The sequence below is a fragment of the Lichenostomus cassidix genome, unplaced genomic scaffold (genome assembly GCF_008360975.1).
Source record: "Lichenostomus cassidix isolate B80296 unplaced genomic scaffold, HeHo_3.0 HiC_scaffold_852, whole genome shotgun sequence".
NCBI lineage: Eukaryota > Metazoa > Chordata > Aves > Passeriformes > Meliphagidae > Lichenostomus > Lichenostomus cassidix.
Window position 1 is genome coordinate 697966 of NW_028148026.1, and position 13356 is coordinate 711321.

Genomic DNA, 13356 nt, shown 5'->3' on the forward strand with positions numbered 1-13356 from the left:
AGGAGGGTCCAGGTCAGGTTGTTGAGCAGATTGTTGTTGTCTTTGCAGGAGTTCTGGGGCTCTCTCAGTCCCTTGGCCAGAGGGACAAAATGATCAATTGCTGCATTTCCAGACTGGTTCCCTCACAGCTGCCCCTGCACGGTTGGTTTCCACCCAGCCCTGCTCTGAAAACCATCAAAGGCCCTCGCAGAGCCACTGCTTGAGCTCCAATTGGTTTCTGTGCTTCTTGCAGGGCTGAGCAAACCACAGCCAGGCCTTTTTCCCCCACACAATTCTCACCTTTGAGCAGCTCTAAAGCTGTGAGAATCAAAGTGGACAGGTGGGAGCCTCAGGAACTGTTCCCTGCTCAGGAGCTCTCCAGGAGCCACGAAGTGGAGGGGACAGGATGTGAATGTGAGGGAAATAAGGAAAGAAATAGAAATGAAGAGAGGAAAAAGCACGGGATGGGGGCACAGCCCTGGAGTCCTGCCCTGTGGTGCCTCCCCAAACCATGAACACCCCATGGCGGCTATGTTGACCTATAGGTCACCCCAAAATCTGAGGCACTCAGTGAAGGAGCCGAGACCTGGTGGGCAGGTGCCCACCCAGCCACAGCCCATCCCTGGTACCTTGATTCGCCTTGGAGCCCAATCATGGCTCCCCATTCTTTACATCCCCCCTCTCTGGGACCCCCCTACCCCCAGGGCTGCCATTTCCATGGGGCACCCCTTTCCCCTGACACCCCCATGCCATGATCCCAAATCCCAGGAGCTCCTGTTCCCCTGGAAACCCCCATCCCTGGGTCCCCCAACATAGGGCCCCATCCCATGTGATTCCTTCCTTCCCACTGAACCCCATTTCCCTGGACACCCATCCTTGGCTCCCAACACCCCCTCAGGCTCCAATTTCTGGGCAGACCTTGTCCCCACCATGTCCTCAGCATGTCCGCACCATGTCCCCACCCTGCCCCCATCCTGTCCCCACCCTGCCCCCATCAAGGGCGACCAACATGTGGGAACGAAACGTGAGATTGTTTGCTTCTCACTACCCGGGGGACAGAAGGTCTCAGCAGCATGTGACAGCCAGCCTGGATGGCCGGGGACACGGGGATCGCCAGGAAGGTGGCACTGCTCCTGTGGGGTGAGTGCCCCGGGCACAGGTCTGGCGCCCCAGGGATGACCCTGGTGAGGCAGAGAGCAGTGGGGAGGGGGCACAGGGAGGCTGTGGGATCCCCTGAGGTCCCCAGTGCCAGCAGAGCCAGACCATGAGGGTGGACACTGGTGTGACCATGGTCGTGAGGGGGTGGTAGGGACAGGAATGGGGGGACAGGAACAGAGAACAGGGATGTGGGGAGAGGCACCATGGGACTGGGACAGCTGTGGGGACGTGCATGGGGGAACTGCGATGCAGGGACAGGGACAACGGGACAAGCTCTATGCAGATGTGGCCATAGGGACAGGAGCCATTGGAATGAGATCATGGGCACAGGGCCATGGGATGTGGCCATGGCGATAGGGGCTGTGGAGCTGGTGGAGATGACTTATGCCTGCACGGGGTGGTCATAGAGTCCCCATGCCTGGGATGTCCACAGTGTCCCCATGTCCTGCATCAGCCCAGGGTGCCTGAGGTGTCCCAGTTCTTGAGAGGTCTGTGCCACACTGGTGTCCCCACAAGGACTATTTGGGGACAGCACTCACTCCTGGTACCATGGTCCCCGTGGGGTCAACCCACCCAACCCTATCCCTTCTCTCTTCCAGCCCAAACCCTCAGCCTCACTGGTGAGTCCTCAGGGGATGCCATGTCCCTGTCCCGCTGTCCCCAGCCCTACGGTGGCCCTGGCAGGCTGGTGTCCCCTGTCACCCGCAGGTGCCCAGACGACAGAGCTTCTTGTGCAGCCTCCCTGGACACCGGCGGTGCTGTGGGACCGAGTGACACTGACCTGTCAGGGCTCGGGGACACCCAATGTCACCACCTGGTACAAGGGTGGGCGGCGCTGGGGCCTGGAGGGACCCAACCATTTCACTGTCACGGAGATTGGCACCTACAAGTGTGACAGACCTGACACCGGGATCAGCCCCCCCGTGACCGTCGTAAATGGTGAGGGGGTGTTTGTGTCCCCAGCCTGGCACCCGCGGGAACCCCGAGGGCTCTAGGTGAGCTCTGCATTCTGGGTCAACACCGTTGGTGTGACCAGAGCCTGTCCCCTGCACACGGGGACATCCCAGAGCATCCCAGTGCAAGGGGACCTCCTGTTGGAATTGGGGACCCCTGTGTGTGACCGAGTGGGGTGTGTCTTAGTGCCATCTGGAACTGCCCTGTGTGACAGGACCCCCCTGTCCCCCAGAGCGGCTGGTGCTGCAGGTGCCAGCATGGGCGCTGCTGGAGGGGGACACGGTGACACTGCGCTGCCGGAGCTGGCGGGACAAATCGGTCACTGGGCTGCGCTTCTACCTTGGGGACAAGGAGGTGGGGAGGCCCCTCGATGGGACCGAGCTGTCTCTGTCCCCCCTGCAGCTGAACCACAGTGGCCAATACTGCTGCGGGGGCTGGGTGGACTCCGAGCTCTCGCCGTGGGCGAGGTCAGTGCCAGTGCCAGTGACAGTACATGGTGAGCACCCCAAAACCCCGATATCCAGACACCCTCACAGCCCCTGACCCAGGTATTCTGGGTCGCCATCCCCACTGCCCATCTTCCTCCCAGAGCTCTTCTCAGTGCCAGTGCTGGAGCTGGAGGGTCCCCCCGAGCCCACCGAGGGGTCCGCCCTGAATCTCAGCTGCCTCAGCACCCCCAGCCCCCTGCGGCCCCGAGCCCCCCTCCTGCACCTCTTCTACCGGGACGGGCAGTTGCTGGGGGGCCCGCAGGGGTCCCCGCAGCTCCTGCTGCCCGCCGTGGGGGTCTCCCACTCGGGCAGTTACAGCTGCGAGGTGCGCTCCGAGGGGGGGGCCGTGCGGAAGAGCAGCGCCCGGCTCCGCGTCACGGTGCGCAGTGAGTGCGGGGATGGGCACGGCAACCCCGACATCTCCCCGGGTACCCCAGCTCTGCCGGTGCAGCCTCAGCCATCCCTGACACCCTGCCCGGGTCGCCCCATCCTTTCCCGGCTCCCCCATCACTGCACCGCGCACCCTGATTGCCCCCAGAGTCCACCCACCTCTCCCTCACCGCATCCCGAATTCCTCCCGAGGTTCCCCCATCACTGTACCGACTCCCCCCACCCCTCACCGGACCCCTGTCCTGAGTCCACCTACACCTCTCTGAAGTTCCCCCATGGTTCCCTGGTCCTTCCATCGCTCTCTGGGTCCCCACACTCCTCCCTGAATCCCCCCATCCCTGCCTGGGCTCCCTTGTACCACTTTCCAAGTCTCCCCCCATCTCTGGGTCCCCTTCTTCTTCACTGGGGTCCTCCCTCTGATGCCTCTTCCCCAGGTCATTCACTGTCCCCTGGTGTCCCCATCCTGCAGGGGACTCACTCTCGAGGGTTTCCCTGTCGGCACAACCCCCCGGAGGACAGGTGGCAGTGGGTGACAGCCTGCTGCTGAGCTGTGCAGTGGCTGCAGGGACAGGTCCCCTGTCCTTCTCCTGGCACCGGGAGGGCTTGGGGGCACCGCTGGGCACTGGCCCCCGCCTGGAGCTGCGCAGCGTTGGCGAGAATGACAGCGGTCACTACCAGTGCCGGGCCAGCAACGGGGAGAGCGTGGCCGAGAGCCCTACACTGAATGTCACTGTCCTTGGTGAGCGGGACCCTCGGGCTCAGGGTGACTCCACCCACGGCATCCCCCTTCCCTCCCAACCCACCAATTTCCCCCCCCGTCCCTCTCAACCCATACCGTAGTCCAGCCCCTCCCCCACCCTCAGCCCCGTCTCTGTCCCCGCAGTGCCCGTGGCCAATGCCACCATCACCCCTGGCCCCCCGGCACTCCAGGTGCACGCAGGTGACCCCGTGACCCTGCGCTGCTCGGTGCAGGTGGGCTCAGCACCTGTCACCTTCACCTGGCTGCACGATGGGCAGGAGGTGGCCCAGGGTCCCCTCCTGGAGCTTGGGGACATCGATGTGGGACATTCTGGCACCTACCAGTGCGTGGCCACCAACCAGCTGGATGAGCACCGTGTGTTCCGGGCGCTCAGCCCAGAGCTGGTCCTGGAGGTGACACTGCAGGGACACTGGGGCACAGGTGGGGTCACTCGTGGTCACCGGGGGATTCAGGACCCCCGGGGTTCCGCGTGACCTCAGTGTATCCCTTTCTGTCCCCAGCAGTGGCTGCATGGGCCGGTGGGTCCCTCCTGTTCCTGGTCCTACTCCTGTCTGTCATCGGGGGCTGTTACCGGTGGCACTGCATAGGTGGGTGACAGTGGAGGACAGTGGTCCCAGGGAGTAGGGGAAAGCCACCCAGAGCAGGGCGGAGATGTGGCAGCACTGACAGCTCCGGAGTTGGGTGTAGCTGAGTCCCCAGTGACCTTTGCTGGCATCCTGGGCAGTCTGGGGACGTGCTGGTGCGTCGTGCAGGGATTTTGGGGATTGAGGGGCAGTTTGGAGGTTGCCTCTCCCTGCCGGGCTTGCGGGTTCTGTGAGCTCAGGTGGTCAGGAATTCCGGGGGGCCTTGGGGCTCCCTTGGGGTTTCAGTGGCCCCAGAGACCCCACAGTCACCACCTCGCCCTTTCCTTTGCAGCTGCCAGGAATCAGCAGTACAGGTGAGAGGGGTGGGGGGCTCCAGTGCTGACCTCCCTTGTACCCCCAGCCTGCAATCCCCGACCCCTCCCACACCCCCTTATCCCGCAGGGCCCCCCAGAAGGAGGTGCTCTACTCCAACATTGTGCGCAACAAGCGGGGAAAGGGTGAGTATGGGGGGGAAGAACAGGGACATGTCACCCCCACACGGGTCCTCACAGTAAGTGTCTCTTGCAGGGGACCCCAAAACCACCCCCCCAAAGGACCCCCAGGTGACCAACGCAGAGCTGCCAGAACTCCACGGACAACTGTGGGAACACAGTGACATCTATGCGAACGTGCCGTGACACTGGGGGGACTGGGAGGAACTGGAGGGCACTGCCTATGGCCACACCTCGCATGTGTCCGCCCTGCCACCTCCCGTGGGTGCCAACCCTGCCCGGGGGGTGGCCAAGGTTGGGGGTCCCATATAGGGTGCCATGTGGGAGCGGCCAGAGCTCCCCGTTCCAGTGCTCCCAGTGTTCCCAGGGTTCCCCATTTCCCCTGCCAGTGCCAGGGGGACACCGAACCCATTTTCCCTTTTATCGGACCCAAAACGCAGCTCTTTGATTAAACCGGAAGAAATGAGGTTTGTGTGTTCAGCTCTGTTCAGCTCAGGAAGGAGGAGGGTCCAGGTCAGGTTGTTGAGCAGATCCTTGTGGGATTTGCAGGATTTCTGGGGCTCTCTCAGTCCCTTGGGGAGGGTGACATAATGATCGATTGGGGCATTTCCAGGCGGAATCGATTGGGATCAATTGGGTTCCCTCGCAGCTGTTCCCGCAGAGGGGAAGGAGCTGCAGCTCACTGTTTGTCCCCTCTAGGTGACACCCGGCCAGGGCCTGGGGGACCTGCGGCGGTGCAGCTACATACCCGTCAGCATCGATCCCGCAGCTCCCGAGACCCTCGGGCCGAGCTGGAGCCCCGAGAGCCCCGGGACGGAGCCGGGGACAGCCTGAGGTGTCCCCCGAGCCCAGCCCAGCCCCGCCGCAGCCCTGCCCGGTGCCCCCCGGTGCCCAAAGCCCCGCAGCCGGCGCTCCCCGAGCGGCTCTGAGCCCCGCAGCTGCTGCGGAGCCTCGGCCGGGCTCAGCCCTGGGGCGGGCGGGGGGCGCCGGGAGGGAGGGAGCGGGAGGCTGGGGGAGAGCAGGGAGCCCGGCAGGAGCCGCCGGGCCTGCGGGAGCGGAGTGCTGGGCTCGGTCACCGGGGCAGGTGGCGCTGCCATGGCGCTGCGAGTGGCGCGACTGTCCCGGGCTGCGGCAGCGACGGTGGCCATGTGTCCGGAGCGGCTGGGACAGCGTGTCCGGAGCCACTGTCGCCATCCAGCCGGGGTCACCCCCAGCCCCAGCACGGCCGCGGGGCAGAGCCACTGCTCGGTATTTCCACACTTTTCCCTCTCATCTGGTGGCTGCAGCCAGAAGCCAAACATTCTTTCTGGGAGGTTCCAAAGGGCTGCAGGTTTGATCCAGGAAGGAGGAGGATCCAGGTCAGGTTGTTGAGCAGATCGTTGTTGTCTTTGCAGGAGTTCTGGAGCTCTCTCAGTCCCTTGGCCAGAGGGACAAAATGATCATTTGCTGCATTTCCAGACTGGTTCCCTCACAGCTGCCCCTGCACGGTTGGTTTCCACCCAGCCCTGCTCTGAAAACCATCAAAGGCCCTCGCAGAGCCACTGCTTGAGCTCCAATTGGTTTCTGTGCTTCTTGCAGGGCTGAGCAAACCACAGCCAGGCCTTTTTCCCCCACACAATTCTCACCTTTGAGCAGCTCTAAAGCTGTGAGAATCAAAGGGGGCCAAGGGGGCAGGTGGGAGCCTCAGGTGCTGGCTGCCCCTGGGGCTGGCCAGAGCAGGGCTGGCCAATGCCCATCCGTGTGCAGTGGGGCTGTGCCATGGCTGAGCCCCACACTTGGATGGGCACTGGCTGCAAGGAGGAGGAGTTTGGGAGCTCCTTCCTGCCTGGGGCTGCATTCCCAAGCTGCTCTTCCCAGCTCAGATCCTCCAGGGGATAAGCAAGAATGGAGAAGTCCGGTTTTCTCACAAAATGAATTAACCCAAAGCATCTTAGCTCTCAGGACAGAAACCCATGGAGAGGATGATGGAGAGCAGGAGAGGAATAGGGCAGCCCCCAACAGCTTCAGGCCCCCCAGATTTGGGAAGTCTGATCCCTGTGGCAGCAATTTGGGGCCAAATCAGGCATTTCCAGGGGGAAAAGCTGCAGTTTTCGATCCCATCTAGAATGTGTCCAGGTTCCCTCCAGAACCGCCAACCCCCAGGAGAGGACCCTCCCAACCGGGATGTGTCACCTCTGGGACAGGACCCTCCCTGGACATATCGGCCCCAGAATAGGGATCGCCCCGGACAGAACCCCCCTGGATGTGTCCCCCTGGACAGAACCTGCCCCCCCGTCTGATTCTCAGCACAAACAGCCACTTCCTTCTGCTGCAGGAAAGAGAAAGTGAAAGTGTTGGAGGCACAGCAGGACACCTCCATCCCCCACAGCCCTCCCACCCTTCCCTGCAGCCCCTGCACCCCCATTTTCCACCTGTTACCAGCTCAGGTGCTCCCCAGGACTGGGGAGTCAGGAAATGCAGGGGGCAGTGTGTGTGTGAAAGTGAGGAAAATAAAGAAAATATAGAAATAGAGGAAAAAGACCCTGAAAGAGTGGGGCAAAGAACCAAAGCCCCCTGGGACTGCCCTGTGGTGTCCCCTCAATCTATGAGCACCCTGGGGGGGCTGTGCTGGACTCTGTGTCACCACAAAATCTGAGGCAGCCAGTGAAGGAGCTGTGACCCGTGTGCTCACCCAGCCACTGCCCTGGAACCTCCATTGCCCTGGGAACACAACCATGGGATCCCCATTCCCTTGGTCCCTCCATCCCTGGGACCACCATTCCAGGGCTCCCACTGCTCAGGGTCTCCATATCCCAGGACCTTCCTTTGATCCATTCCCACGGGGACCTCCATTCCCCCACCACCCCATCCCTGGGACCTCCATCCCATGACCTGAGTTCCCTGGAGCCTGCTTTCCCCAGGGACCCCTACACATTTGGACCCCCATTCCCAGGCAGCCCATCCCCTGTGACTCCCCCTCCTCAGGACTCCCATTCCTCTGGATCTCCATTCCCAGGAACTCCCCTCCCAGGAAATCCTGGGACCTTCCCAGGACCCAATTCCTGCCCCCAGTTTCCCCTGGACACAAACCCAGGCTCACCACATCTCCTGATCCCTGCAATCCTGGGCCCTTATTTTCCCCCAGGTCCCACCAGGTTCCCAGCCTGCCCCCAGCCTGTCACCACCCTGCCCCCATCAAGGGCCACCTACACGTGGGGACGAAATGTGAAATCGCTTCCTTCCCCTTCATCCGAAGAGTCACCACCCAGGGGACAGCAGCATGTGACAGCCAGCCTGGATGGCTGGGGACAGCGGGATGGCCAGGAAGGTGGCACTGCTCCTGTGGGGTGAGTACCCTGGGCACAGGCCTGATGCACAGGGATGGGTCCTGGTGAGACAGAGAGCGGTGGGGAGGGGGCACAGGGGGCTGTGGGGTCCTCTGAGTTCCCCAATGCAAGCAGTACCACTGCATGGTGTGACGGGGATCATGGGGTGGCTGTGGGGACAGGAACAGGGGGATAGGAATGGGGGGACAGAAATGGGGAATAGGGATAGGGGGACAAGTATATGGCAATAGGCACCTTGGTACAGCGTCAGCTGTGGGCTCAGGGACAGGGGGACAGGGGGACAGGGGGACAGGGGGACAGGGGGACAGGGGGACAGGGGGACAAGCACCATACAGATGGGCATTGTGGAGGAGATGCTGTGGGGCTGATGAGGGTGATCTCTGCCAGCATGGGATGTCTATAGAGTCGCCATGCCCAGAGTGTCCAGAGTGTCCCCATGTCCTGCCTCAACCCAGGGTGGCTGTGATGTCTCTGTCTGTCCCTGAGATGTCTATGCCCCATGGGTGTTTGAACAGGGACAGTTTGGGGACAGCCTCCACAGCCATCCCCCAGGGGCTGCTGTCCCCACAGTGCCTCCCCCACCCAGATCCTCTCCCTTCTCCCTTCCAGCCCAGACCCTCAGCCTCACTGGTGAGTCCTCAGGGGATGCCATGTCCCTGCCCTGCTGTCCCCAGCCCCACAGTGGCCCTGGCAGGCTGGTGTCCCCTGTCACCCACAGGTGCCCAGACCCCCCAGCTCCTCGTGGATCCTCCCTGGACGCCAGCAGTGCTATGGGACCGAGTGACACTGACCTGCCAGGGCTCGGGGACTCCTGGTGCCATCACCTGGTACAAGAATGGGCGGAACTGGGAGCAGAAGAAAACTGACCGTTTCCTTGTCACCCAGAGTGGCAGCTACAAGTGTGAGAGACCTGGCACTGGGGTCAGCAATCCTGTGAGCATCTTAGATGGTGAGTGGGGATGGGGTCTGGGTGGGCTGCACTCCGTGGGTGGTCACACACTCCTCATGTGATGAAAGCCTGTCTTCTGCTCATGGTGACATTCCAGTGCATCCCAGTTCATCCCAGTGCATCTCATTGTGATGGGACAGCCCTGGTGCATCCAGGTGCCATGGGATTTCCCCTGGTGTCCCCTGGGTCCCTGGGCACACTGCAGCTCAGAACCCCTCAGTGCCATGGGGACTCTGCTGTCCCACAGACCGGCTGGTGCTGCAGGTGTCAGCAGGGACACTGCTGGAGGGGGAAACGGTGACACTGCGCTGCCGAGGCTGGCAGCACAACCTGGTCTCTGAGGTGCGATTTTACCGTGAGAAGAAGGAATTGTGGGGGTCCCATGGTGGGACCAAGCTGTCCCTGTCCTCCCTGAACCTGCAACACAGCGGCCGCTACCACTGCAAGGCCAAGGTGGGCTCCAAACAGTCAGCGTTCGAGAAGTCAGCGCCAGTGACAGTGACAGTGCATGGTGAGCACCCCACAGCTGGGACCCTGATACCCCAACACCCCCACAGCCACTTCCCAGCAGACTTGGAGACACAAAACACCCTCTTGTGTCTCCTTCCCAGAGCTCTTCTCAGTGCCGGTGCTGAAGCTGGAGGGTCCCCCTGAGCCCACCGAGGGATCCCCCCTGAATCTCAGCTGCCTCAGCACCCCCAGCACCCTGCGGCCCCGAGCCCCCCTCCTGTACCTCTTCTACCAGGACGGGCAGTTGCTGGGGGGCCCGCAGGGGTCCCCTCAGCTCCTGCTGCCCGCCGTGGGGGTCTCCCACTCGGGCAGTTACAGCTGCGAGGTGCGCTCCGAGGGGGGGGCCGTGCGGAAGAGCAGCGCCCGGCTCCGCGTCACGGTGCGCAGTGAGTGCGGGGATGGGCACGGCAACCCCCACAGCCTCCCCGGGTACCCCAGCCCTGTCTGAGTACCCCCATTCCTAACAGACACCCTTCCCAAATCCCCCTATTCCTCACTGGGCTCTCTCTATCACTGCCCTGGTCCCTTCACCCTTTCCCAGGTGTCACCCAATGTCCTCCCATCATTGTCCCAGGTGCCTACATCCCTCCCTGGGTCCTCCCACTTCTCTCTGAGATTACTCCATGGTCACCACATCCCACCATCCCCATCTGGTTCTCCACATCTTTCACTGGTGTCCCCCACATCCATCTCCAGGTCTCCCCTCCATGAATCCTCCATCCCTCCCTGGGTTCCCTTCCTCTCCTTTCCAAACTGCTCAACAATCTCTCAGCTCCCTTCTTTATCACTGTGGTACCCCCACTCCTCTCTGACCTTCCCTACCTCGCTTGGTCCCTCACTGTTCCCTGTGTCCTCCACCCCTACCCAGGACCCCCAACCCACCCATCTCCCCCCACAGGGGTCTCACTCTTGGAGGTGTCCCTGTCAGTGCAGCCCCCCGGGGGACAGGTGGTACTGGGTGACAGCCTGATGCTGAGCTGCACGGTGGCCACGGGGACAGGTCCCCTGTCCTTCTCCTGGCACCGGGAAGGCTTGGCCACACCTCTGGGCACTGGCCCCCACCTGGAGCTGCACAACGTTGGGGACAATGACAGCGGCCACTACCAGTGCCGGGCCAGTGATGGGAAAAGCGTGGCTGAGAGTCCCACACTGAATGTCACTGTTCTGGGTGAGTGGGACCCTCGGGCTGGGGGTGACTCCACCCATGCTATTGTCACCCTACCATCCCTGTCAACCCACACCGTGTTCCAGCCCCTCCCCCACCCTCAGCCCCGTCTCTGTCCCCGCAGTGCCCGTGGCCAATGCCACCATCACCCCTGGCCCCCCGGCACTCCAGGTGCATGCAGGTGACCCCGTGACCCTGCGCTGCTCAGTGCAGGTGGGCTCAGCACCTGTCAACTTCACCTGGCTGCACGACGGCCGGGAGGTGGCCCAGGGTCCCCTCCTGGAGCTTGGGGACATCGATGTGGGACATTCTGGCATCTACCAGTGTGTGGCCACCAACCAGCTGGATGACCACCGTGTGTTCCGGGCGCTCAGCCCAGAGCTGGCCCTGGAGGTGACACCGCAGGGACACTGGGGCACAGGTGGGGTCATACAGGGTCCCTGTAGGGGTCTGAGACCCCTGGGTCTTTGGTGACCCTGCTTTGTCCCCGCTCGGTCCCTGGCAGTGACACAGAGGGAACTGAGCACAGGAGGGGAACTCCTGATGTCACTGGCATTGCAGCATCCCTGGGGTGATGGGTGATCCTGATGTGTCCCTCTCTGTCCCCAGCAGTGGCCACAGTTCTCAGTTGTTCCCTGTTGTTCCTGGTCCTGCTTGTGGGTGTCATCATGGCCTGGCACCGGTGGCACCGCCTGGGTGGGTGACAATGGGGATCCCAGTGAGCTGTGGGAAGTCCCACTTAAGATGGCAGGAGCTGAGCCCCAAGTGACCTTGTTTTGGGGTTCTGTGAGGTTTGATGAGGTGTTGGAGCCTCATGTACGGATGTTGGAGGTTCTTTCAGAGATCCTGGGAGGCTTTGGAGAATTCCCCCTGCTGGGTTTGGGGTTTTGTGGGCTCAGGGGTTTTTCAGGGGTTCTGGGGGGAATTGAGGGTCCACTGGAGGTTCAGGATTTCTGTGTATGATCAGGGGCCCTGGGTACCCCACAGTAACCTCCTCTGTTTCCTTTCCAGCTGCCAGGAAGCACCAGGACAGGTGAGTGGGAGGCTCCAGCCACTGTGAACCTTTTACCCCAACCCCTATCACCTCCCATCCCCTCCCACACATCCCCTTTATCCCCTCAGGGTCCCCCCGGAGCCCCCAGCCCCCCCGGAGGAGGGGGAGGTGCTGTACACCCATGTCATGAGCACCAAGCGAAAGGGGGGTGAGTATCAGAGTGGCACACACAGGGACATGTCACCCACTGGTGTCACCCCTCACCCAGATCCCACAGCCAGTGTCTCTCGCAGGGCCCCCCTGTGCCACTGTCCCCCAGGAAACCCAGGTGACCTACGCAGAGCTGCCAGGAACCCATGGGCGACCGCGGGAACCAAGTGACATCTACGAGAACATGAAGTGACACTGGAGGGACTGGAGAGCACTGGCAGAAACTGGAGGACCCAGTGCTCTGCTGTTAGGCCCAAAATGCAGCTGTAGATTAAACTGGCAGAAGTGGTGTTTCTTTGTTCAGCTCTCTCAGGCTTTAGCAATGGGATTCTCCAATTTCGGGCTGCCACTAAAAACCAGGGGCTGCTGCCCCTCACCCTCTCAGTGGAGGCACAAAAGGCAAAGATCCCAAAGGGCTGAGAGAAGAACAATTTCCTGCAAACAGCAATGACAGAAGAAAACCAACAGCAACAGCAACAAGATTCAGAATCAGAAGGGTCAGAAAAAGAATGATTTCCAGGGAAATCCCCGACAAGGAACAAACCCCAGACGCTGCCCCCAGCATGATTCGCCTGCCAGGAGGAACCTGGCAGGGTCCTGGACCTTCATTGCTTTGATGGCCAAAGCAGCCTTCAGGAGGTTCTGGATTCTCTTCTCCCCTGTCTCCAAACCCTGCTTGATCCCCTGCTTTGCTCTGGTCAGGGTCAGATTGGGCAGGGCCAGCTCGACTGGGAGCTCCTCTGGAGCTGAGGGACCAGGGGGCCTTTGCTGCAGGTGTGTCCCAAGGGCTGAAGCTCCCAGCACCCCTTGCTCTCTGCATGCCCTTTAACAGCCCATTCCAGTGTGGGATTTTTCCCCGAGGCTGGGGCACCTCAGGGAATGGGATCCATCCCTGCAGGGCCAGGTTCTTTGTCCCCAGTGTCTGTGAGGTTCTTTGGAGAATGAGTTCCAGTGTTGGATTCAATTCTTTCTGCAGGGCTGTGTTGCCATAAGACTTCCTTTCCCAGGCCCAGCACAATGTTCCCAGGGGCACAGGGAGCCTTTCCAGCCATCCAGGGCTTGCTTCTCTCCCCAGGAGCCCCCAGCTTTGGGGAGTGTGATCCAGTCAATCTGCCAGGCCTGCCCAGACTGGGATTTCATCCCTCATCCTCCATCCCACAGGGGCTTGACCTGCCTGTGCCCTGTGTGATCACAGCACATTTCCCTTTCTGGAGGACCTGGGAGATGGTGTCCATGGGGAAATCCCCCCTCGCTCACCAGCCCATCAGGATGTTGCATCTCTTCCTTGCTGTGCCAAGGTGTCACTGAGCCCTGGAGCCAGAAATACTTCACCCTCATATGGCCAGTCCAGCTCCCCCTGAGACTTTAATCTTGACAGCCCCACCCCCTGTCCACTGT

General features: G+C 61.7%; 3 protein-coding genes across 4 annotated transcripts in view; 2 read left to right on the top strand and 1 right to left on the bottom strand.

Moving 5' to 3' along the window:
• Positions 1 to 13356, bottom strand: part of LOC146420340 (Fc receptor-like protein 4) — a 44508-nt gene that overhangs the window by 16680 nt on the left and 14472 nt on the right. The window lies entirely within an intron of this gene.
• Positions 1019 to 5733, top strand: LOC146420341 (high affinity immunoglobulin gamma Fc receptor I-like). The gene is made up of 10 exons (XM_085048363.1): positions 1019 to 1119; positions 1737 to 1757; positions 1846 to 2076; positions 2324 to 2587; positions 3439 to 3494; positions 3570 to 3708; positions 4230 to 4316; positions 4645 to 4666; positions 4755 to 4810; positions 5504 to 5733. The coding sequence occupies exons 1-10, from the start codon at positions 1071 to 1073 to the stop codon at positions 5731 to 5733; spliced, it is 1155 nt and encodes a 384-aa protein (XP_084904489.1). The 5' UTR covers positions 1019 to 1070.
• On the top strand, positions 4299 to 12233 carry LOC146420342 (Fc receptor-like A). 2 transcript variants are annotated; one of them, XM_085048398.1, is made up of 10 exons: positions 8100 to 8130; positions 8740 to 8760; positions 8849 to 9031; positions 9327 to 9590; positions 9691 to 9975; positions 10879 to 10935; positions 11364 to 11450; positions 11766 to 11787; positions 11877 to 11956; positions 12042 to 12233. In XM_085048398.1, the coding sequence occupies exons 1-10, from the start codon at positions 8100 to 8102 to the stop codon at positions 12149 to 12151; spliced, it is 1140 nt and encodes a 379-aa protein (XP_084904524.1). In that variant the 3' UTR covers positions 12152 to 12233. The 2 variants fall into 2 exon arrangements, 1 of the variants encoding a protein (XP_084904524.1); XR_014849189.1 differs by lacking the exons at positions 8100 to 8130; positions 8740 to 8760; positions 8849 to 9031; ... (2 more) ...; positions 10879 to 10935; positions 11364 to 11450 and adding an exon at positions 4299 to 4316 and having other exon boundaries at positions 11877 to 12218.

Bases quoted from the DNA above. Each gene is read 5' to 3' on its own strand.
- LOC146420342 (XM_085048398.1), top strand. From the start codon at position 8,100: ATGGCCAGGAAGGTGGCACTGCTCCTGTGGG. The intron at 8,761-8,848 runs GTGAGTCCTCAG...TGTCACCCACAG, and splicing joins CCAGACCCTCAGCCTCACTG to GTGCCCAGACCCCCCAGCTC. The intron at 9,591-9,690 runs GTGAGCACCCCA...TCTCCTTCCCAG, and splicing joins AGTGACAGTGACAGTGCATG to AGCTCTTCTCAGTGCCGGTG.
- LOC146420341 (XM_085048363.1), top strand. From the start codon at position 1,071: ATGGCCGGGGACACGGGGATCGCCAGGAAGGTGGCACTGCTCCTGTGG. The intron at 1,758-1,845 runs GTGAGTCCTCAG...TGTCACCCGCAG, and splicing joins CCAAACCCTCAGCCTCACTG to GTGCCCAGACGACAGAGCTT. The intron at 3,495-3,569 runs GTGGGTGACAGC...TGGCACCGGGAG, and splicing joins CCCCCGGAGGACAGGTGGCA to GGCTTGGGGGCACCGCTGGG.